The sequence below is a fragment of the Parasteatoda tepidariorum genome, chromosome 2, assembly GCF_982258835.1.
Source record: "Parasteatoda tepidariorum strain Cologne lab strain chromosome 2, Ptep-v5.0, whole genome shotgun sequence".
Classification (NCBI taxonomy): Eukaryota; Metazoa; Arthropoda; class Arachnida; order Araneae; family Theridiidae; genus Parasteatoda; species Parasteatoda tepidariorum.
Window position 1 is genome coordinate 90679804 of NC_141756.1, and position 26395 is coordinate 90706198.

Sequence of the window (26395 nt, forward strand, 5' to 3'; positions counted from 1 at the left end):
TTTCTTTATATAAAAGATTTATTTTATTTTGATTTGAAAAGCGCAATGGGAAATACTAATGCAATATTTCATAAATGTTTGTTCGTTTCATAATTTGTTAAATTCATTGTTATTAGAAATACTATATTTTCGTTTAAAAAAATGCCATTTCTATTTCATTGGCGGTTTAATTGAAATAATTTTATAAAGGCAACCGAGAAATAAAATAAATTAAGAATTATAGGTTGCATAAAGAACTCAGTGGCTTTAAAACTCATCACTGGTCATAAAAAGTCACGAAACCCCGAAAATCTTTTCAGGAACGCTAGGGCTCCGCGGAGCACCATTTGGGAACCGCAGCTCATGATAAATTGACCACATTTACCAAATTTGATCACGTATTATAAAATCATATTTTATGGATAGACTTTCCAAAGCCATTACGAAAGCGGAACGGTAAAAATTACCGAATTTTCCTCTGGAGTTAGAAAAGCGGTAACTTTTACCATTTTCTGGTAATTTCAAGCATACTTTTTTTTCTCAGAGTATGAGTGAAATACGCTTCCAAATGCGTACTCATGAACTCAGTCTCCATTTTCAAAGATGCAAAACTTCGACTTCATTTGATTTGTATTATATTTTTATTCAACGAATTTAAATTTCGCTTAAACCGTGATACTATTTAAAATTGCGTTTCGATGTACAATTATATCTTAATTTAAAGATATATATATTTGCAAATTTATTCTTGTAACAATTCCCATTTAATTTCTTTTTTAATTAGATTTTAAAACTATGTGGTTTAGATTTTAAGAATATTAAATTTTTATTGCACATCAAATTATTTGTTTTTGGGGGGCTTTAAAAATGTTCCTTAAAAAATACAGATGATATTTTTAGATTAGAAAGTTAATTTCTTGCTCAAATATATACACTAAGTTCTATTGTAGACAGTGAAATGTTCTTATAACTCTTAAAAAAATTTATTGTTACACTATTTTTGAATCATAAAGTTGGATAGTCCATGACAATGATGCTACTTGAATTTATGACCAAAATTAAAAACAAATAACTGAAACGTTTTCAAATTAACTGAATTCAAATAAATTCGGTTATAAAAACTGTTTTGAACTATGCTATTTAAATTTATGACTAAAACTGAAAATAAATTCTGAAAGGTATTAAAAATTTATAAACTTTATAAATTTAGGTTGCGTAAGTGTTATAAAGTATTTATTACCTTACTGGATATATTTTAAAACAAAAGACAATTGCTTTAAATAATCACAAAATTGCTCTTTGTATTCGCTACAAAGCATTCTGACAGAAATATTAGAGATGCCTTTTTCATTTTGTTCAAATGCTATTTTTATTAACAAAACGTGCAACTTTTTTTCCTACATTTTCAATTTACCTTTTCAAGCAGAAAACGATGTCATGTATCAATGCTAAAGAATTTATTTTTACATAAAAGAAGGTTTAAACTCCGCCAATCCTAATTACACCCTTCGGGGCATGCTCATTACTTTTGAAGCATGATTTTATTTCAATTCACATCCTTTAATTTAGCGTGAGAATAGTAAATAATAAAAAAATGAGAAAAATATTTTTTTATTTACCAAAATCGCTATGTTACGCGAATGTGTTTTAAAATTATCACAAATAATATATATATATTAGAGTCCTAATTAAACATAATCTTAGAGAGATCATTAAAATAATTTCAAGGTTTAAATTAAAGAAATACGATTACTTTAAAGATGGAATGATTTAAGAGCGAGATCATGGATTTTAGATTGTTAGATTAGAATAAGTACGGTTTTTAGTACGATAATTTATGCAATGCACTGAAATTTTATTTTCAACATAGTGTCTGCGACAGATTATTCAAGAATGCAAAGCTTGATATAATGGTTAAATCTTAAAGGGCATAAAAGGTATGAACATTTAAACAGATTAAATGATAGCATTATAATAAAACATATTAAGAAGCCTCTACCTTTGCCACATCCTGGATTTTAGATTAAAATTTTTATTTGTGTTTTTTCAATATTTCTTTTACGAAGCAAAATTTTGATTTGTACTAAAATATTAAATTCTGAAAAAGAAAAAAAAAGTAGTTTGAAAAAAAAAAATTTTTTTTTACCATTCATATTCAAAAATCTATCAAATTTGAAAATTATAGAAATTTCAATGATGAATAACTGTTTCTCTTAGATTTAAAAAACTGCATATTTGAAAAATTATTATTTGGAAGTAACTCGTGTATGGAAAATTTTACCTAAAACGCAGAAAAAAGACATGGGTGATTCAGGCTGGTGTCTTTTTCTAAAATAATCACCGGTGTCACAGAAAAAAGCCCCGGTGATTATTACTAATGTATCATAACCATGAATTAGAATGCTAAATATAATATTTTTCTCTTGTTTTGACCTAAGCTAATAAAAAATAATGAACAAATTATGGAAAATATTTTTAATAAAAAAAGGATTACTGTAAAATTAAAATAATTTTTAAATGATTTTAATTCAAAATTTTCATCGATGTTCTTACTTTTTAAATTTATGAACTTACGTCCAAAACATTTCTTAGACGATTATAAGTCCAACTTGAAAAGGTTCAAGGCTTTAATCGGTCGGTTGCTCCCTCCAAAGAAGTTAGCTGTCGCTCACTTCAGTTGAGCGGGGAGAGGTGGAGGGACAAGCCGAAGAAGAATTGAACACAGACGCGGTTATGGCTATGAATGCACAAGCAGTGCTCTCGCCTGCAGAAGTGTAACATTTTGTAGTAATTCTCCCCTTGGCGATAACTTTGTTTATGTATCGATGAATGTAAAAAATGCGACGCGTAGGAAGTTGATTTGAAGATGAGTTTGTCTAACAAGTGTATTTGATTTACAGAATGATTAGTTCGTTTAAATGATTTCAGAGTTCTGGATTAGATCTGTCGAAAAAGCAATTTAATAACAAAATGATGTGTTGGTGAATCCATGTTTCTGTGATTATTCTTCCCGTCAACTGAATTTTAAACGAATGTAGGATACAAAATGTGAATTAGAAAAAAGTTTTTAAGAAAATAGTTTCTTTGAAGCTTTTTTTTTTTTCGTTCAATTATTCTACAATTAAACAAAATGTTCTAAAAGCATGCTGCAATATTTTTTTTTTTTTTTTGAAATTTAAATAAATTTTTTTTAATTTTAATTAGATTTTTGGTCAGAAATATTGAAAATACCGTTCTGTATAATAATTTTAACTTTTTCTAAATTCTTGTTGTTTCTTTATTGTAAAAGAGACTTGGAGCAGTATTCCACAGTTATGAATTGTTCATAAAAGCGTTGATGGTGATAACGAACGTATTTTCCGCTTAAGAAATTATAATTTTTTGGGTATTGAGTTGTTATCAAGTAGAAAATGCAAAAAATTTTTGAGCTTCTATCGGAAAAGAATACTGGAGAATAGTTATACCGATTACTGGCCAACTGATGAACATTACTGATGTAAAATAACTATACTCATAATTATATTGTCCCAATGATAATGATATTGTTTTGCACTAATAATGCCGTACTTATTTCCCCCAAAGCCCTTCATGTGTAAATACACGGTATTAAAAAATTCTGAATAGTAATATCATTTGACGTTTTATTATGTTTAAGTATGTTAGAGAGTTAAAATATATTTAATTTGACTATCAAACCACCAGGATACACGAAAAGAAGAGTAAGAATTGGTTAAATAATGCTTTACCGTTGGAGAATTCTATAGAATAACTTAGTGTATATTCTGTAACATCTAATATTTTTTTTAAAAAGTGAAGAAGTAAATAATTTGTGGTTTTATGTTTATTTGTGACTATATATCCGTCTTCCTTTACTTAAATTATTGAAAACTTTCTAAAAACTATTTTTAAAATGGATACCAACCCGCATTTAGCGTTATCGTAGGTAAATCTTTTTGTTAATTAAAAAACAATCAGGCTCGACACGCACGTGTGATGTCGGTTATGGGTATCCAATTAAATCTGAATTAAATCACATGGTTTGGCAAAATCACTTTACTTCTTTACGAGGTGCAAATACCCAATTGTTTATAATGGACGGTTTTTTTCCCTAATGTTTCTTATAAGATGTTTTTATTATTATTAAGAGGGTTTCTTTTAAAAAAACATAGCTTATTATTTAATTTTCAAAAAAAAATTTAAATGCTCAAAAAACTGAATTCATTATACTTGAAAAGCAGAAGCAATCATGTTCGAAACCACGCACGTGACGTCGCTTATAGGTATTCAATTAAATCTGATTTAAATCACATGGTTTGGCATAATCCCTTTACTCCTTCATAAGGTGCATATACGCAATTGTTTATAAAAAACGGTTTTTTCCCTTATATTTCTTATACTGAGTTTTTTTTTAAATTATTTATTAAAGGAGTTTCTAATAAAAATCTATAGTTTCTAATTTAATTTCTATAATAAAAGAATTTAAGTGCTGAAATTTTTTTATTTATATTACTTGGGAAGAGGAAGCCTGAACAAAGAACTATGTATACATAGTCGATCGCAAGCAAAGCATGTCCCCAACATCCGCAAACTTTCAGATAAGCTTCAGAAAAGCTCACTGTAACAAATTGATTTCATTACATTAGATTCTAATGTATGCTTCCCCAACGCTCTCCGTTGAAACAATTTTTACGCCACCCTCTCAAATAATCATCAAATGTGGCAGGTAATATACCTACTCAGCGAACAATTTTCAAATGTGGCAACCCTTGGCAGTCTGTCTGGATTTTAAATCTTTCTGTTTCATTTTTATTATTATAGGCGTTTTTATTACTTTTTTTTATTTTTTATTTTACCTGTGCCTCCCCTACTCTATAACCCGAACACGAGCAAATCTCTTCGCATTGTTATGACAGTCGGGTACGCGTGGAAAATAGCGTGGTCCCTTCATCGGGTAAAGAATGGAAGAAAAATAAAAAATAAAATAAAAATCCATAGCTTTTTCCAACCTCTGTACCAAAGGCCGCATTGGTTTGTATTATTATAAGCTAAAGGGGGCTGGGGGGACATTTTATATTATATAGTTTTTACCCTCCACCCTACTAAGCTCTTGTCGCCCATTATAAGGTCGCATAAATCTCTCCGGCCCTGTTAAATGGCCTTAGAATAACTGCTGGCTGAGACTGGATACGTCACGGCCTCTACAACATTCGATCTGCCCAAAGTAGTCTGAAAAAAGGGGAAAATAGGATATTGAAGGCAGTGTTTGCAAACGTTTTGGATTCATGTTTTGGGTGGGGAGATGAGAGGTTTATGAAATGGGTCTTTGAACGACATTTAATATTCACGACGTTTACATTTGCGGATAAATGGTAAAGTTTACATAACCGCTTTTTCAGTCTCAAGTTACGTCTTCAAACTATTTACTATTTTACCAGAACAAGAGATACTGTTGTATATTAGTGACGATGAGAATTGAAAGTATGTTTTTGTATCTGCGGCTTGTTAAAAAATATGTAAATATACAATACATGATTAAATATGATTATACAATACATGACATGACATACATAATATACAATACATGATTAATTATTTAATATTCACGACGTTTACATTTGCGGATGAATGGTAAAGTTTACATAACCGCTTTTTCAGTCTCAAGTTACGTCTTCAAACTATTTACTATTTTACCAGAACAAGAGATACTGTTGTATATTAGTGACGATGAGTATTGAAAGTATGTTTTTGTATCTCCAGCTTGTTAAAAAATATATAAATATACAATACATGATTAAACTCGTTGTTGGTGTCTGCCTCTTTTTAATACTGTTATTTTTAATCAACAGAGTAACAAATAATGTGATTATCTATTAAAATATATTTAATGCAAAAATGGATCACTTGCTTTTGTCGCTAACGCTGCATAAACCATTCAAATCCTGTTGAATTCCCATAGAATAAATGTTGGTTGTGACGAAAAACGTCACGAGCTGCCCTAAGAAATCTAAAAAGAAAGAGGGAAGTAGGGTATTAAAGGCTTTGTTTAGAATAATTTTGGATTCAGATTTTTGGGTGGGTAGATGAAAAAGTTAATGGAATGGGTTTTTGACGAGACATTTCCGCGCGAATAGTAAAGTCATAGCTGCTAACTGTTCCGAATTTTTTGGATTTGTTCATAATTTTTAAATCAAATCTGAAAATCTGATATTTTTATAAAAAATCTGAATTTTCATAAAATTGCAGTACATTTGCTTTTAGACCAATCCCTTATTCTGATCGCCGCAACTGCGCTTCCTTTATTTATTGTGCTGAAGTAATTTTTAGTAGCTTTTTATTAGAAAATACTATTCCAATAGCTGTTGCTGATCATTTCGCTAAGATGAATCTTTAACAACTATTAGCATTTTTAAAAAATTCATTGTAGTATTTTAACACTTGCGTCAGAAATATTTGTTTGTGATGTAGATTATTATTTACCTGTGTCTTATAATTTTGAGAATAATAATTATATATTAATAGGTAATGATTGTTTTTTTTTAACTATTATACCGGTATTCCTAATTATAAAATATTAATATTATTAATTTCCCACAAAAAATAGTGTTTCTAGTTTTGTTTTACTAATTTACATACGGTATTTAAATATATGTCTATTAATGTTATTATTTATTAGTTAAATTTTTGTCTTACTCTCGTAATTTTTGCGTATTATTTTGTCGCATATAGTGTTCCTAATTTTTTATTCCTAAGGTTGGCAGCTGTGTAAAGTTTGTATAACCTCAGAGAGCGTTTTCAAACTCCTTCTAATTATTTTCTGCTACTTTAAAAACAAGATATTCTGTTTATAATGTTATTAGAATTGAAATTAAAAAAATATTCGAGGTTTAATGTTCTTGAAATCGATGATGTATATATCAGTGGCAATGAGTCCTGAATGTATCCTTATGTAAGTGGTTAATTTAAGAATATATAAGCATAATACATGGTCAAACTCGTTGTTAGTGTCCACTTTTTTTAATATAGTTTTTCAATCAACAGTGAAAGAGAAGAAACAAATGATTTGATTGTCCCGAAATGTACCTTATTTTCTTTTTAAAACTGGAAAATTATGGTGTGAAGCTTAACAGAAAAATTACTGTTGCATGTCGAGGAAATTTGAATTTTAATCGTTGTGTTATAGTTTACTATGTTCAATAGTTTTCCTGTTTAAAATTTAAGAGTAGTTACCAGTTTTAAAAAGAGACCATCTGTTCAAATATTACTTTAGAACTAAAGGTGTGGGACTAGCTATCTGCTTATTTTCCATAAAAACAGAAAAAAAGTACCAAAAAATTATTTAAGCTCTTCGTACTTGATAAATTCAGATTGATATTGTCTTTTTTTTTTTCTTTTTTTTTTGAGCAAATTATAATGCTGCTGCCCTAATGATTTATGACTCTGATTTTTCATATTAAAATTATCGTAAAAGCAAAAACCTTAATGCTTCATGAAATTTTGTTATTGGAAATTAGAATTACTGTGGCTTTAATGTTGGGATTCAGCACTTACATTTACCATCCCGCACTTTCACATACATATACTACGAAGTAACTAAACAGGCGCAGTTTGAGAAATCTGTTTTATGGGCTTTTGTTGTCAACTCGGAACGCACTCGTTCAAACGCACATAAGTTCATTCTCAGTTCGTGACATTAAAATTTCAGCATGCAAACGGTTTTTAAAAAATTATATACATATTTGTTAATTTTAAAATCGTTATACTTAGTTAAACTTCCTAGTCAACAGATTTGAAGTATTTGAATAATAGTATTAAAATTGGTAAAACTGATACGAGTTAAATATGTTGCTAATTTAAAATTTATTTAAAAAATAATTGTCGCTTTTGAGTTTATTTAAACAAAGCAAATTTGCATTTTCTCAAAAAATAAGGAAACGTTTCCTTCAACTTCCGCCTCAGAATTTAAATCCGAATCCTTTTCTTTGCCATCAATTTTCTTATCACAAGCAGGACTTCAGCATGCTTTTTCTTAACCTCTTAACTCCACGTTCAAAATCTGAACCGAAATAATAAGAAAACCGAAAATATTCTTTAAAAAAAGGAAAGAAGAAAAAAATTACTGCCATTTAGTTCCAGCATTTTACACGGAAAAGAAGAAGTTGGAAAAATTAGCCGAATTACTGAACTACACCGAGGAACTGAATGTTTACTTGCACATCCTTAACCTACTTGATGGGATAATTACAGAAGACGAAATTTCTACACAAAGACCCTTTAACATTTTTGTTTGTTTAAGTTCTTATTTCCTGCCAATATTCTTAAAGAGCGTTTAGTTAACAAGATTTGGATGTTAGTTCATTTATTTATTCCATTTTAATTACTTGTGCTATTTTTGCCCCTTTTAAATGCTTGTTATGTTTGTTTAATATAAAATAAGGGATGTTTAAAACAATCTTTGAAGCAACTAATTTTAAAGCTGTTGTTTTAATGTTGAAATATATAAAATGAAAATTCCTTAAAAAAAATTCGAAGAAAAAGAAAACGTTGAAAAATCAGAAGAAAACGTTAAAAAATCACTTTAAAAATTAACTTGTGAATGGCAGTGTTTAATCTTGTTGGGGAAAAAAAGCAGAAAAAACAATATTTTAAGGTGAAAAAGAAATTTTTTTGAGAAAGCGGCTCTGCTAAAATTACAATATAAATTTCTTTTTCTAGCTTACAGTTATAAGCTCTATTCGAATGTATTTCTTTGATTATCACGGAATTATATTTTTATTTCAAAACATAAATGGGTTAAGTAAAATTACAAAAAAATAAAAAAATAAATATTTATTTTTTTAACATTTAAAAGAATTTGAGAACAATATTTCTTGGGAAATTGGATTAAAAAACATGCTCTGTTTTGCGTAAATTAGAAGAAAAGTCAAAGTGCAGTTTCTTAAAAGAGTCACCGTAATGAATTACAATTAATAGTAATTTATTAATATTAATTATTTTAATGAAAAAATTGTAATTAATCATTTTAATGAAAAAATTGTAATTAATCATTTTAATGGTAAAATTATCAGCGACAATTTTATATTTATAGAAATGCCAAACATATTTGTTAAACTTAAATCTCAACTCAAAAGAATTTCTAATATTTTCTATATTTTTTGTTCACTAAAATCGTTAAATATATTTTCCTAAAAATAACCTTGCTGTTATCACTGCACTGGACAAAGGGGCAAATCCCGGAACATATAAGGATAAAGTCTAACTTGAAATATAGGAGTTGGTTATTTTTAAAAATGACTGCAAAGTCACTGATGTAAGTAGCACCAAATTTACATAGTAATATTACATTATTTTTTTATTCAAAAACAATGGGTTATTTTATTTTATTTTTAGAAAAAAAATACTATAAAGTCAACTAAATAGTTTCATACAGAAACTGCACTTTTTAAGAAAATTCTTAATGCAAAACATAGTATGATTGAATCAGAAAAAAACAAAACTTCGATTGAAAAATAATATTAAATAATCAAGGTAATAAGCAAAAAACTATAATCTGTTTAAAATCAAAATTTATTCATCGTTCCAAAAGTTAGTGAACTCGTTTATAATCTGACTTAATGCATGTCAAAAAGAATACTTTTTTTATGTGGTTTATAATCACGAGTTTAAACTGAGCAATCATTTTTAATCAGTCTCCATGAATGGGTGCGAATGAAATACAACAACCCACACGCCACAACAGTCAAATCTTATTTTGATTAAAAGCATAAATCATAGATCGAAATCTATTTTTAAACCAGCTTTTAAGAAAATTAAAAGACCTTTTTAACCTAACAATTTGTTCAGTTGAGCGACCCGTTCGAAGACTACCTAAATCTCGATCGACGCATGTTCGACTTCAACGCATCACTTAAAATCCAGGTCAAAAAATAAATCGGCATATTGGAGAAGAAGCATCGAACAACACAACTCCAATACTTTCAGCCCGTCATCGTGATAATAACAAATTTATAGTGAGATTGCAAAAATAGACGCTCATCAGTCTTTTAATATGACACAGCGATTGACGCGTCGGGCAGGTGTTAAAGTAGAAGACAATAGACAATTTTTTTTCTTCCCCTTTGCCAGTCTCTCTTCCGGGATGATTGAATTTGACAAGTTTCTCAAAGTTTTTTTTGCATGTGGCATCAGAAATTAAGACTTTTATTGTGTACGGGAATAGTCAAATACAAAGAATTTTCAAAGCTATTTTCCCATCAATATACGTCTAAAACATTTAGTCTTTCTTTTGTCCATTCTGTAAGTAAAGTTTATTTATCATTTCTTGCATAGATTGAATGTTTATGTGGTTACCCAGGTGCCTTTTTAAAATGTCTAGAAAAATAAGGCTATTTTTCAATTAGCCCAACAGAAGAGTCATTCAATATTTTTGAGTTCATGAACTGGAGTCCTTTGACGAATTACCAACAAATATAATATTTGCCGCTTTATTTAATAATTTTTAATTTACAATTCGTACAGTTGGAAATAATTGAATACCACATCCTTGGCCATTACATTGCTTGGAATTTTATTTCCATTAAGTCGAAATAAAATTTGAAAACAATTTTTTTTATTTATTTATGTTTTTAACCTCCACATTAACTATATTGTTATTTACCTGATGCTTGTCGTAGCTGATGCACAATTTTTTTTCATTTGTTTTACAAATGTCATGCTTTGTCTGAAATATTCCTTATTTTGTCGTAAAATCCAAACTCTAAAAAAAAAGTTCATTTCTATTTCAAATAAAGAGTTCTATTAATGGAACAAAAACTGAGAAACCAGCTTGCCGCCAGGCTTTTTAAGTTGATGAACAACATCAATTCTTTGTTAAATTAATGAATTGTCATTTACCTGACGCTTGTCATGCCTGTTGTTGAATTTTTCCGTTTATTTCACAAATTTCATGCTTGGTCTGAAATATTCCTTATTTTGAAGTAAACGCAAAACATTAAAGTCCATTTCTATTTCAATTAAAGAGTTCTATTCATAGAACAAAGACTGAGAAACTAGCTTGAGGACGGGCTTTTATAAGTCAACGAACAAAACCAATTCTTTAAGCTGCGTCAACGCGATAACAAATTGCTTTGTTGCTTGTCATTTGAACATTTTCATGCCTGTAGCCAAATGGTACCGTTATTCATAAAATCATTGTTTGTGCTTATGCTCACTTGATCCAGATTAATTAAAAAATCCTTTTAGTTCTTTGATTAAAAGCACTAATCGAATAGAGAATCATCCAATTGACAGGTAATCACTGCGTTTCCCACCGCTCTAAAATCTAATCTCTGTTCTGGAAGAATAGAATTCAAGTAGAATACAACACCGATAATTAAACACTCTACAAACAAGGAGTGTCATTTCACCTTCCTCTGTTGTCTAATTAAAGCCATGCCACAGTGAAGAGCTTTGTTAGAAGCCGTCGATCAAAAAGACTTACTAGCCCGTCTGTTACTTGTATTTGGAAGCAGAAAAAAAGTGTTTTGACAAGTTCTCGCGATCGGCAAGTTTTTGATGAACCAACTTGTCTTATTATTGACCTTGATTTCCTCGAAATACCAATGATAGTAAACAGTTCTGCTGCCAGGAATACTCGGAAATAAACTTTTCGCGCTTGAATGAAGCCTTTATCATCGAAACATGAATTAGTAAAAGCAATCGATAATTTCTTGAAATTGTAAATGAATGAAAAAGTGACGTATTTTATGTACCTTTAGGTATTATTTTAACCAGGAGGGTTCAGAAGTTCAAAAAATTCCGTTAAAATTCTGAAAAAGGAGTGAGTTCTTTTTATGGTAAAAAAAAAATTAAGAGGGCTTATTAAGTTCCAATAAGTGTTTAGATGGGGTCATCGATTCTGGAAGTTAGAGAACGTCTGCTTTAAACCATTTGAAACTAGTACAGGATTGCTACTCTCCTTTAAAACTGATGATAAAAAATAAAAAACTTTAAAATCTTGGTAACTTTATTTTTTAAATAATTTTAAAAGAGTATAGAACTAAAAGTTATAAAAGAGTACAGATCTAAATTTGTGCTAACCGGTAAATATATTTTATAATATTGCACTTTTTTGTTCATTGTACTATAACAAATTACTTTAAAACTGGAGCAGGGTTCCTAAAACTTGAAATAATCTAACTTTAAAATCTTAAAGAAGACGGGGGGAAATGAAAATAGCTATCAGTACAAATAATTATACAAATACAAATAAAAATACAAGAAATTAAAGCTAAATTAAACGGATTAAAAAAATTTAGTAAAATTTTGGCTAAACTAGTGACACATTGGGTCAATAAATGTGTAAATGACTCGACGTTGTAAACTTGAAGAGTTATCTATAATAAGAGTAACTTTCTGAATTGTAGAAGGATATACAGATTATCACACACCCTTACAGTTGTTCACTTCAAAACTTTTCCTGGTTTGGTGCGGCACAACTCCCAAAAATAATTATTAAAATCGTAAAAAAAAGTTTTATATTCTCCTCTTTATTTAAATACTCGGCACAATTTGATGGAGTTGATTTTTTTTAAGGTTTCTTAATGTTGATGAACTCAATAAAGACATCCTTTATGACGCTTCGCGCAAATAAGGAGAAGTGAGAACAAGGCTTAAGTCGCGGAAGTCACTTTGCACTGGGAAGGAAATACTAGACTAATCCTTCTCACAACTCCATCTTCATTTCTACATTTATTTTGACAGCCACAGTGAAATTGTGGGCGCAGGCAACCGGCGAAACTCGGATATCTGTTTTGGCATGTCTCCTTTTTGGCCATTTTCTGTTCAACTGGAGAATATGAAAGAACAACAATTGGTGACACACCGGTTGACATTTTGAAGGGCTCCCATGAGTAAAAGGTTAAGTGTCCTGAACCTAGAGATGATGCTCTAGCTTTGTTTATTTATGCAAAAGGAACGAGATTTGCCTTCCGGGATTAAATCATTGTTTACGTTAATACACGTGTTTATGTTTTAAGTTAATCAATATTGATAAGACTGATGTTGTCTTGGGCTTCTAGGATTGATTTTAGAGCATAATTTGTGATATTAATAATTCTATTAGTTTGAGTGAATTTGGAATAATTAATGCTTAAACCCTTTCTTTGACTATCGACTGTCGAAGAGATGAGAGTATTGTAAATATGCTTTTTTATTTCATTTTTAACAAACAAACTGATGATGGATATTTACTCTATTTGGCAGTAACTTTCGTAAAATATAAGGCCGCTACCTAATCGCAATTTGATATATAAAATCCTAGGGATTTTAAATTTTCCATTAATTTTTCCTAACAAAATTATGCCAGTACAATTCTGCAATCAACAATTTTTGATGGGTAGTAAACAGTATACAGTTGCCCGTTTTTAAATTTTGGCTAAGCATCTTTGTTTTTACGCAATTAACATTAGAAGAATATTTTAGTGTCATTTATCAGTTTAAACTGTAAGATTTTAAAAAAGTAGATTTTAAAAAAAAATCTAAACACAGAGAAATGCGTAGTTTTAAATTACTTACTCAAAATAACGAATCCCATCATATTATTCCTTTAAAGTTGTAAGGAAAAATTCATGGAAATTTTAATAACTGTCAATTGATATTTCTCCTAATTTAACAAGATGACTACCTTAGATAGATTTCTACCTTTGTAAAATAGATTTTCTACCTTTTTTTTAGAAAAAAAAATATTATGCTGTCCAGTAATACCATAAATAATACCAATAATACCATAAATAATACCAATAATACCAAAGGTTTTTTAAGTACAAAAAATATCAAGCAAACATAAATCAAATATATAGCGTAAAATCCAAGAAAGCGAGATTCATTTCTAAAACATATTTTTTACCTAAAAATATAAGCCTTTTGAGATACAACTACAGTGTAATTATTTGCGCAAATACCATGTGCTTTGAACATATTCTTTTTATATGGATTTATAATTAAATGAAAAATATTAACAAAAGTGGAAAAAAAAATTGATTCAAGTGCACTTCTCCGATAGTTTTATAGCCTCGATTTGAGTCTTACACCTTTTTGTTTCTTGACCTCAGCGTATAGAAGTACACAATGACAGTATGCTTAGCTATCAAAAAAAAAAAAAAGATCCAGAAATTTATTTTGTCATGTCATATGAATTAATAATAAAAAATAAATTAAAGTTACTAAATAAAAATTTAAAAAAAAATTAACTTTTATGTGTAACTTAATTTTAATTTACATTTTTTAAATAATTATTTTAAGTAAAAATCAAATTTTCTGCAAATATATCAAGCTCGGGTATGAGGAGTCTAAAGCTAAAATATTTATAATATATCTATTTATCTTTTAAAAACTTATGAGGTTGACGTGCGTATTCCTTTTTTCTTTCAGTTTTTCAGAATTCAAACATTATATAAACGTAAATATTATTTTCTCCTATCAATTTTCATATTTTATCAATTTCCATTTATGTGCGGGACATGTGTTGTGTCGACATTTAATTTGAATACCAATAATATCAATTAATTTTAATGTATTCATTAAGTCATACTAATCCATTATAAGCAGTTATATAAAGCAGCGGTTTCAAAAAAGTGTTCCGCGGAACCTTAATGTTCTGTGAAAGGAACGAGATTTAGGGCATGTTTGCAATATGCAAAATACAGGTATGCAAAAACTTATAATTGAAACTAAACAGGAACATCATTCCAGTTAGTAACAGGATTGATCGAAAGGCTCAGTTTCGAAGGGAGTGTCGTGTAGGCATAGGAATTAATCGAACTGAATAAAATAAAATGTGAATAATGATTTTTAAAAAATAACTGTTATAAACTGAGAGAATGGTTAAGGGAGGATAGATAGCTGATGGAGAAATTCTGTTTTTTAAAATTGGCTTTTTCTTTTCTATTTGTATTTTACTTAATTTCATAAAAATAGCTTTTATAAAATAACTTTTATTAAATATGAAATAAATAAGCAATCCTTGTTTAGATACAAACTTATTATAGGTTTCAAACATCATTACTGATCAAAAAAAAAAAAAAAAAAAAATCCTGAATCACCCTGTGACTTTTTCACGGAACCCCAGGGTTCCTCGCAACACCTTTCAGGAATCACTGTTCTAGATTCATTAATCATGTTGAAGCACGACAATGGCTTTCTTAGCTAAAATATTCAATGATTACAAGTTGGGGTTCTTCTAAAAGGGGGTCGATCTCTTAGGGTTCCATAGCTTTAAAAAAGAAAAAAAAATGGGGGCAACTGATTATAAGCACTTTTAGATAGTTAATAAGAAAATCCTATTACTAATTATGTAAATGCCAAGTAGAGACTCTACTCCAGTGGTTCCCAAATAGTGTTCTGCGGAACCTTAGGGTTTTATGGAAAAGTCACAGGGGTTCCGCGAGTTAGAATATTTTTTTAAAATCCAGTTTTTGAAACCTGTAATAGGTTTGTATCCAACCAATAATACATCACTTATTTAATATTAAGGTATTTTTTTCGAAAATTATTTACGTAAAATTGCAATGAAATTGAAATGGGAAATTTTAAAAAACATTTCTTTTCCTAATAACAATGCATTGAATAAATTGCTAAACAATATGCCTCTATAAATTATTGCATCAATATTTCTCATCGAACTTTGAAATTCAAAATAAATTAACAAAATTCAAGAAAAAATAATTATTTAGCTCTTAAAATCTTTCTCAGAACTTAAAACATTTTTTTTTTCAAAAATTATAATTCAGCCTATTTTATTCAATTTCAATTCAAACTGCAAAAAAAAAAAAAAAAAAAAAAAAAAAAAAAAAAAAAAAACGGAGCCTTTGTAAACTTGCGAATTAAACTGTCTAATATAAAACCAAATGTTAAAAGTTATTGATGAAGTAATGAAAAAATTTCATTCATATTAAATATTTCGGAATTTTTTTTTTTTCCGTTATCATTTAAAAGTCAGGGTTCCACCAAAATAAGTTTGCTCGTTTTGCGTTCAGAGACTGAAAAAAGTTAGGAACCGTTGCTCTACGCCATTCTAGTGTAAAAATATAAATTTATATATATGATATTCAAGGAAACTCGTTCACGGGATTGCCGTTCTGCGAAAAATGTAAAACCAAATGTTACTCCCAGAAGTCAGCTGCATTATGTCTGAAGGATTATGCCTCAATAATTTTTTTTTAATGTGTTCATTCTTAGAGATGCAGGAAAAATGAAACTCTTCCACCTTTTGACAATGAATAGAGTTTCTTCGAAGAAAGAGATAATTTTTTTTGAAGACGTCAATCACGCAGAGTTTCTTTGAAGCTGATGGGTAGGAACTGCTGAGGACGTTGAAAAAATCTACTGATATAAAATCTTTAAAATAATCTTTGCGATGTTTTATGTCTGGTTATAAACGGGAGTTGTACATCTAAATATTTTTTTCTTCCTTAGGTGAATAGCATTTATGTAAATTTTTAGTGCAATTTAATACCTTGAAAAAACTCTTCTCTTCTTTGTACTTCCAGTTTAAATAATTTAAACTATTGTTTTTCTAAGTAATTTTTAGGTCTCTTAACTTTAAAAAACTACTAAGTTCTTCAACGAAACTCTAAAAACTACTTTGAAGTATTGGAAGATACCTAGTGTAAATCTTATAAATTCTGATGCTGAATATTCAATTGAAATTTTAAAGCTGTTATTTAGAAAAAAAATGGAAAGTATATTTTTCGAAAATGTAATTATTCTTCGTTACTTTTTTTTTTTTTAACTGAATACTAAAATGTAAGGACATTAAGAAAAGTTTCTTAAAATTATAATTTATTTAAAAATTAACCAAGAAAAGTTTAATAGATCGACAATTTATTGAATTGGTTGCAATCGATGAGTTTTTGCGGTAATGAAAAACTAAGATAAAAGCAGTTTTCTGGATTTTAAAACCTTTATTTAGTTTTTTGTTTTGCTTTAATGTGTTAAGACAAGACGTTGTGATGATTCTAATTAACTGAAATGCCACTGTAAATTTTTCACTCAATTTATTGCTCAGATTTTGTTAAAACCACTGCATTTTAACATTGATTTTAAAAGAGGAGATGAAAACATTATACTAGAAACATTTTAGGTCTGAACTTTTTTTTTTTAATCGTCTAAAAGCTTTTCTTACAAGTTATTGCATAAATCATGGTATAACGATGCATTTTAATAAAACTAATTCTAATACATGATAAGAAAGCAGTATTTCGAAAGCACTTAATGCTTAAACATTCAAAAAGACAAGATGAAAGTTGTATTACGGAAATATTCTGAGCTAAAACTTTTAATTGACATTCTAAAAATGTATTAAGACATCGTGGACATTCTAACAGTCCGAGATCTTGCGATAAATTCTTCCCAGCTAATATTTCAAGCAGTTACAGCCCTAATAAATATCTTGAACCTTAGACAGAAGAAAAAAAAAGAGGGGCTTCTATGTTTTGTATCCCTCCTCCTTTGCACCTGTATTGAAGGTAAACACAAAACAACACATTCCATTCTTTGCAGGAATTCGCTATGGGTATGACTGGAAATGATGGGTAACTCTTGACTGTAAAAATCACTTTCAATTAGATGGTGGTGGGTGATTGAAGAATGCAGGTGTAGGGAAAGATCTGCTCATGGTAGGGGTTTCAAATTGGGAGCCTCAGCACCCATCTATTTTTTGATAAACGGTGCTTTTGGAGAACTGTAAATTTAAGATATAAAAGGTTTCTATTCAGAGCTACCCAAGTGTCAAAGTGTTCGATTTGGTGAACAAGGGTTCGTGGTCCAGCGGACAATGGAGTGGGTGGGAACCTTGTCTTAAAGTGGGCCATTCTTTGTATGAGGCATGACAATGATCAATTCTCTCAGTTTTATTGGATGGAATTGAAAAGACTTAAAAAAAAAGTGTCATCAGCACCTTTAGACGAACTTTATCATATTTAAGATATTTCGTGATATATCTGCAATTGTGCTGATTCTAAGTTTTCTTTTTGAATTGTATTGTTAATCTATTGGAATTCTTACATTCACTTGTAAATAATAAAAAAAAATGTTTATTTTAAAATTATTCTCCACTGTTTCCTTTGCCATCTTTACATCTATAATATTTCTAAACTGTTGCAGCCATATTGTATTAATATTTGGGTACAAATACATGAACCAGTATATGTACGCCTTGTTACAGCAATGCTTCTTTGCTTTTTGCTAAACATAATAATTGTACGGAAAATAAAATTTCTACAATTCAGGAAAAATTGTTATCAGCAAATATCACACATAAAGGCAATCAAGAAATAAAATTTTTATGATTACATTTCTCTTAATTTTGAAATATATCTAAGTACATATTTACAACATCTTCTAATAATAATCCATAAAATAGTTATGATTCAGGATTGTTGGAGGAGGGTATAAAGAATGTTTGGTACATTTTTTATTTGTACAATTACTACGTACATGAGTTATTTTAAATCGATATTAGTTTTATATCGAATCAAATGCATCTGTTTTGCAATACGTTCTACGACTCTGGTTCATAATGTATCGAATTTAGAAACAGAAAAACAAAGTAGTAATTATATTATAGTTTTTAAATTATTTATTTGCTTATGCTTTCATAAATTTTGTTACTAATCTATCCTTTTCTGTTGCAGGTGAAAAACCATTTAAATGTGAATACGCTGGCTGTGATCGCAAATTCGCCAACAGTTCCGACAGGAAAAAGCACTCTCATGTACACACGAGCGACAAGCCTTACAACTGCAAAATCCGAGGTTGTGATAAAAGTTATACGCATCCATCATCATTACGTAAACACATGAAAGTACATGGTGGAAGTGGGAAAAGTCCGCCACCAGTGACGCCAAATGGAAGCACATCTGGATCTGGATATGACAGTGACAGTGGCACTACAACGACAAACCTCAGTGAGTGGTATGTATGCCAATCCACCATGCCAACTCCTCCAAGCAATGAACATTCTCCAGTTGCTCCAGTTCCGAATCCTGTGTTGAACACAACCAGTCATTTACCTCTTCATAGTGTCTTCTGACGGGGTCTCAACACCACACAGTGGTGAGCAAGCGTATTCTTATGGTCAAAAATTCCATTGTATGCAAAAGCAGTTTGCATATTAAGACGCAGGCAGTCTTAAGTATTAAAGCTGGTCATATCGAGCTCTTGTGTTCTTAAGGTGGAAACGAGATGGCTTTGGCGTAGCTCGGCGAAGCCATTTCGGAGTGTTATGCCAATTTAAATGCAATCATGTCTATAATAAGTAAATATATAAAGCAGAGTTAAATAACTAAATTTTCTATGGTTGTACTGCCAGTAGAATTGAACACGTATTATATGGTACAAGCGTGATGTTACACATTAATTTAGCTGGTTTCATTTATCACTTTGTTGACCGGAAACATTGCGCATTATCAATTTCATGTCGCCTATCGTTATTTCGATGTGAATAGACTTTTTACCAGAGCAGAAATTAAAAAGTCCAAACAAATATTTTATTCCTAGATACAGGTATCTCAAAGGTATATTTAATCATTTGAATACGTTTTCTAAAAAAAGGGGAAAAAATAACATTTTTAATAATAGAGTTGTATTCAGAAATATGAATAAATCAAGCTTAGGCTTTCTGTTATATTCGGTTTGCTCATAATTCTGAGTGCATAAAAAAATATATAAATTTAAAAAGTAATTTAAATTTTTTTTAAAATGCTGTTTGATATTTAAAAGATTTTAATTTAACTTTAATTGTAAAAATTGTATTGATCAGTTTGAACATATATTTAATTTATTTACTGAAGTGTTTTGTTCAACAAAGTGTTAATTATTTCTTAAAATCAGAAAGAAAAAAAATAGATATAGATTATAAAAACTACACGTTTGACTCAATTATGTTAAAAACTTATAACTGTGATTCGTTCTAAGAAATGTTGTAAATCAGATTAATTTTATGACATCTTGCATACAAAATTCAGTATCATTCGAATTTTCGTATTGAAAGTCCTATACGCTTTAAAATTCAATACAATATAAACTTTTTTCTTTATGATTCAGTTGCAACATATCTTACATAACCAACTGTAATAGGTTGTATTTATGCTTTCAACATCTGATCCATGGCGTATTGAAGGGTAGACGTAGAAATTTCACCATACTGATAGTAAAACCCCATTTATTTTAAAAAAATCCGAAATTATTTTGATTAAGAGCATACAAATTTTTAGCTATCAATACACATGCCTGACAATGTTTGTTTTTTTTACATCTGCAAATAAACTATCGGTAAGATAGTTATAATCACATAGTTATGTGCAGTAAGAGCTTAAATCTATTAAAATGCTGTTATGATTTTAACAAGAAATTTTGACATTTCTTTAAAAATTTGATTTACTTTTTTTAAGCAAATTTTTCATAGAAATTGCTTTAATACCCTTTTTAGAATGTTAATGCCTACCTATTTGAGTTATTAGTTCAGTTTACCCATTGCCTGGCAATAATTACTCTCATTTCAGGAACGTTATTTTTTATCCCTTTTTCTTAATATTATTTAATAGCTGAGTTTTGAAGCAAAGAAGCAATCAATCACGTCTATTATATTTATTAATAAAAATATTTAAAACAATACAAATCTGTGGGATGACTATTTATTAAAAAAAAAGATCTCTACCTAGTATAGGTGGGGAAAATGTAACACTGAACCGCATTTATTATTAGTATTATTATTTTTTTTTAAGAACTTAAAATTCTTTACATCATTACAAACGATAATATGTTAACATTCATGCATCAAATAACACTTTTTACCATAGTCCTGATCCAAAGCTTGCTAGAGATCCTCTTTATTTTTTTTATTTTTGTTAATCTTGATTTATAATTAGGTTAAATTTTCTTCCATTAATAATGTTTGACGCATTATAGTCGCTTTCAATTTCTGTGACATTAATCTCAATATTTAATCAATCATTGATTAAACTTTGCAAAACTTTTAAGACGAATAAATATTTAATTCTAGTCTTCTAACTCTCCAATGATAAAGGTGGTCAAAAAATATAGTAAATATACATTCCACATTCAATAAACAAAAATGAAGGAGTTTTGTCAAAATCAAAAGCATACCATGTTTCATTTTTACTACCATTTTTTACACTGTATGAGATTCTTTGTAGTGGTAGCAATATAGTAATTAGTTCAAAGCAGGAGTTATTTTAACGATGAAAACACTTAATATTTTTTAAGAATATTATAAAAATGATTCATGTGTGGACAAAATCATTATAAACCAACTTTGCTGACCATTTATTTACCAAATTATTAAAACATTACCAAAGTTCTGTGAAACTTTTTTGTCTAATTAAATAATATATATTTTACATTTGGAAACTATTATTTTTATTTTTTATGTATTCATTATTATTTTATAATTTTTTATCGATGAATCATTATAATGTTTTATTTATGACCCAACACCACATTATAAAAGTTTAATTAAAGTTAAATAATTAATATCGAGTTGAAAATGTTAGTGAATCAATAGAAAAAAAATTAAATACTTAATTGCAAAATTGAGTTTAAGAATTTTCTTGCAAGCTGAGAATTCAGGAAGCATGGCTAGTTCCACTGGGATATTCTGTACCGTTTCAATGCAATATGGAAATAATATTACTGTGACCTAAAAATCTCGTCGGTATAAAAATAGGGTTAATAGGGTAATAGGGTTGAAAATAAGGGGATATGGAAACATTAGCATTTAAATATTTTTTTTAGTCTTAAAAATAAAAATAAAATGTTTCCGAAAAATCAGGAGATTCGGCATCTAGTTAATCGTCGCAAATTTATGCAACTTATGAGCCTATGAAGTCCAACCGGCATTTTCTTCAAATTCCTTGTGCAAAAGTTTATTTTTTAAAAAAAGTACTTAATTTATTGAATTATTAAAAGATAAAAAAGCTTTTCTTAAAAAACAACGGGACAAAACAAAGCATTATTTTCCTAGGAAAAGACATTCTTCTAGAGTTCGATATCTACCTTTTCAATCTTTAAGATCAAAATGCAAACCTAAATTTAGATTCCGATATTTATCTCTGAATCTCTTCCCCAGTGTTGTAATTAAAATCAGTTTTGAAATTTCTAAAATTCAAAGTAACCCGAAGAATAAAAAATAATTATAGTACCCTGTTTTCAAATCTTTGGAGACTTTTTTCTCCAACCTTGCCTGTTATCTCTGCTTCTTATTAAAATTCCCGTGGGAAAACTGACCATATTGGTGCTAAAAAGGCTGACCTTTCTTCAGATAAAACCTTACAAATTGCTTGGTTTTGATGTATTTTTTTTCTTCTTCACTTTTCTCACCATTTAAAAGGGATATTTTATTGCTTTGGTCTTTTCACTGGAAAAATGTGCAATTTCCCCCCCATCTCTTCACCTTCATGGGTGGTCGGAACACACATTTGTTTCGGGGGAGTATCTGGAGTTTACAAGCAATTTGTCCCCTTTTTGTGGTCATCCTTATCTTACAATAGCATGTTTTGGTTTCTATACTGGGTATTCGATATCCCTTCCCACGATTTTCAGGATTCGAAGTTCTTTCATGGAATTTCACGCCAATTATGAGCGTAAACCACACGAGTATTTATTACAAAACGAATATATTGCAAATCTAATTGCCTGTCAAATGTTCCAAACCAAATCTGCTAATTGGATGTTTCACAAAATTCTAGCAAAACCTGTCGATTTTATGCTTTTTAAAAGGATTTTTCCTGGGTGGCATAGAAATATGAGTTTTTAATTGAACTTTGAAATAAAAGTTTAATCCAAGAATTGGGAGCTTCTTTCAGTGGATTTTATTTATTTTATTTTATTAATAATGGACGCATCTATGAAAAGTTTTGAAACAAAGAAACTTAATGTCTCATATTCAGACTACTATTATATTGTAGTCTGAAAATGAAACATTGAGTTTATTTATTTTAAACATTTCGTAGCTGCTTTCATTTAAAGAAAAAAATAAAGAAAACTAAACAATAAGCTATTAAATCAATATTTATCATTAATTTATTAAACATTGACTCTTAAAATTTTAATATTCAGAGTATTGTATAGTTGCTAGGGTTGACAGAGCTATATCTCGAAAGCAAACGGTTGTACAGTTTTTTTTTTTAAAATTTTTTTTAATAATTTCCCGACATTTTAACAAGGACTTTTAATATTTAAAATAATTACAAAATCTAATTTATTAAATCATTAATCAAGAAACAAAGCGTACATTTAAGTAAATGTGCGTCATGTGGAAGCTATAAGAACATAATGCAATCATATCTGCTGAATATATTTAGACTTAAATAAGAAGGTTTTTACCAATGATATACGTAGACAGTCACAGTTAATTTGTAACATGTATTCATTGCTAGAGTTGTTTGAATGATTTTGAAAAAAACCAAAGATGAGGTGCTGTTAATTGTCTCAGCTGATCACTAGTGTCATCCATTGTAAATACTTCTGATAAGCAGTTTTTGCAGCTATCGTATGATAGATTGTATGTAAAATATTGTAAGAATGATTTTGTACAAATGTAATAAAGTTATTTGAATTTTTACTTATTGTATATTATTTGTTATTTACACGCACATTGAATAAGTTAGACTAACGTTGGGTCAGAACTGTTGTTTCCAACTTAGGGGTGATTGCCCTCAAATGTACGCTTTCTCTGCTCAAAGAATCGATAAATTCTCATGGGGTAAAAGAAAATAAATAAAATGTCCTCAGTATGTAAAAGAAAATAAAGTGGAGCATCGTTTATACGACGCCGAAGGGACCACCGAAAAACGTCGTATAAACGATAACGTCGTATAATCGATTTTTACTTCTAAAACTGAAACTAACTCTGTTTTCAGTTAATTTTAATGTTTAACGTGTTGATTTACATAAATTTCTAAATTAGACAAAGCAAAACAAACAAATAACCAAAGAAGAAAAATTGCAGTGAGCAATTTGAATGTATGATACCTTTAATTATATTTTCTTGCTATTAGTCTCTACAATGCTTTGAATAGCGAGATGAACTTACTGCTTTCTATTATGCAATTTTAGATTTCTAATCACGGTCAAATCTAATGGCTGAAGCGCACTTGTGCAATTTGCAGGAAAAAAAGAGCTTTTACATTTTCCAAAATAATTAGTATCGATGGGTGCGCTGGATATTGGTCGATGAATAGCAAAATTTTTCGTTTTTGCCTCCTCCTAACATTGTCTAGTTTTTCAGTCATCTAGTAAAAATTTCGGTCGTCATCTAAGCATTCTTGTTAGCACCCTTTTCTGTATCATTCATGTTGGCAAATTCCGCCCTTTTTTTAAATACACAAGAAAAAATAAAAAATTAAATAAACGTGAACAAAATCTAAAAACCGACGTATAACCGATTCTGTGCGTCGTATAAACGATATATTTTTACATTAAAATGAATGGGAATGATTTGGGACCACACTAAAACGTCGTATAAATGTAAACGTCGTATAAGTGATCGTCGTATAAACGATGCTCCACTGTAAAGCATTGATAAAAATCTAGCGAATATCGAAATTGAAAACTTGGAAGCCGATCGTTACTAGTCGAAATTACGAGAAAGAAACGATCGATATTTCGAATTACCATTACGATATGAATAACTATAAGTGAAGATCGAAATTAGGAGTTAAAAAAATAAATAAATAAGGAACGTCTTCACTTACCTTGGGCTAAACAGAGATCTGTCTTCCAGTTCCTTTCGGAACAAAGAAATATGTTGAATATTTGCTTGAAAGGTGATCACTAACGAATATGACTTTCAAGCTTTAATTGAAAGTATAAGGCAGTCATAAAGATGAACAATCGAGTTTTCAAATTTTAATTATCAACGTTTTAAATTTTTCCAGATTTCAGTCAAAAAAATAAATATTTACTCCTGTTTTAATTATATTCTTTCAAATATCTGTTCTTTTTTGTCGGGGAAAAAAAGACGTAAATGAGCTGCATTGTCATTTTTTGCTTGATTCAGTATTATCGATGCTTATTGGTGACTCACTCATGATCAAAAAGAAAAGAGGGGCGATAAACGGAAATCAACATCTAGAAGGGAGTGATGGCCAAAAAAGGTTGTAAACCACTTGGTAAGAATGTGTTAGGCTGTTTAGTATTATAATTTTTGCAAAGCACTGAAATTATTATTTTTGTTTACATAGCGTTTGCCGCTGATTTTCAAGAATGCGAAGTTAGATATATTGGTTCAACCTTGAATCATATAAGAAATAAAAAAAAGTTAAACAACTGAAATGATAGTAAGAATTAAACATATTAAAAAAATATAGAAAATGAAAAAATAAAAAAGAGTTAAACTCTCGGATGCCAGATATTTTTCCAATGAATATTTAACGACTAAACTTAACGCAGTAAATTTCATTCTTTATAAATAATAGAAAAATTTCTGAAATCATTCAACAGAAGCAAATTTTTTATTCTGTATTAGCTTTGAAGCTACGAATTTCGAAATTCATAAAATTTCATTTCCTAAAAATATTAAATTTCTTTCCTGTAAATATGACTATCTTCAAGCAGAATTATTCTGCATGAATAAACTTTTTATATAATGCCAACAAATAGGAAGATGTTTTTTTTTTTTGGTAGGCAGAACAAAGAGCACCAAAAAAGCACTAGGAAAAAGGGTATCTTAAAAAAAGTACCAGATATCACTTCTAAGGGTATATATTAATATTTTATTATTTAAGCATGAAATCTCCTTGTAATTGCGTTCTTTCATAAATACTTTCATTTCAATTAATACTTGTACAATGGAAAATTTAAACAAAAAAAAACTAATGTATTAACACTTTTTAAAAATGAAAATTTAATTTAAAATTATAATTAGCTGGGAAAATTTCTTTTCTTTATTGTATTTTTAAAATTAATATTTCCGGCGAAACTCTATTATTGCATATCAGCTGAGATTTAATATTAATTTACAAAAGTTTATAAAATTAAAATCAAATTCGACTTAAATAAAAAAAAATATTTTTCTGAAAAAAATTATATTTAAAATCCACTTGTTATTGAATTTTTTTTAAGGTTCGCTTGTTAATTATAAATTAATGCTTATTGGACCTTAACATTAATTAAAATAAAAAATGTTAAGATTATTTATTTCAGAGGTCATTTTTGGGTCAAAATCAATTCCAATTTGATTATTATTTACTCTTCTTAATATCAACTCTAGTTTTAATAATAAATTTTATTACTTGTTCATACTTACCCTAATACTTGCTTCTGATCTGAAAATGCACGTACTATTTCGATCATAAGGTCATACCATGTTCATTAAACGATCATTAAATTTATATCTCATTAAACAATTAAACAGTTATAA

At 28.9% G+C, this 26395-nt stretch overlaps 1 protein-coding gene across 1 annotated transcript in view; it reads left to right on the forward strand.

Moving 5' to 3' along the window:
* The window catches only part of LOC107437305 (zinc finger protein ZIC 4-like), a 38257-nt gene extending 18692 nt beyond the window's left edge, over positions 1-19565 (forward strand). Inside the window, 1 exon segment of the mRNA NM_001323803.1 lies at positions 18648-19565. Coding sequence (NP_001310732.1) covers positions 18648-19045 — 398 coding nt within the window. The 3' untranslated portion in view covers positions 19046-19565.
* Positions 19566-26395: the final 6830 nt, after the last annotated feature.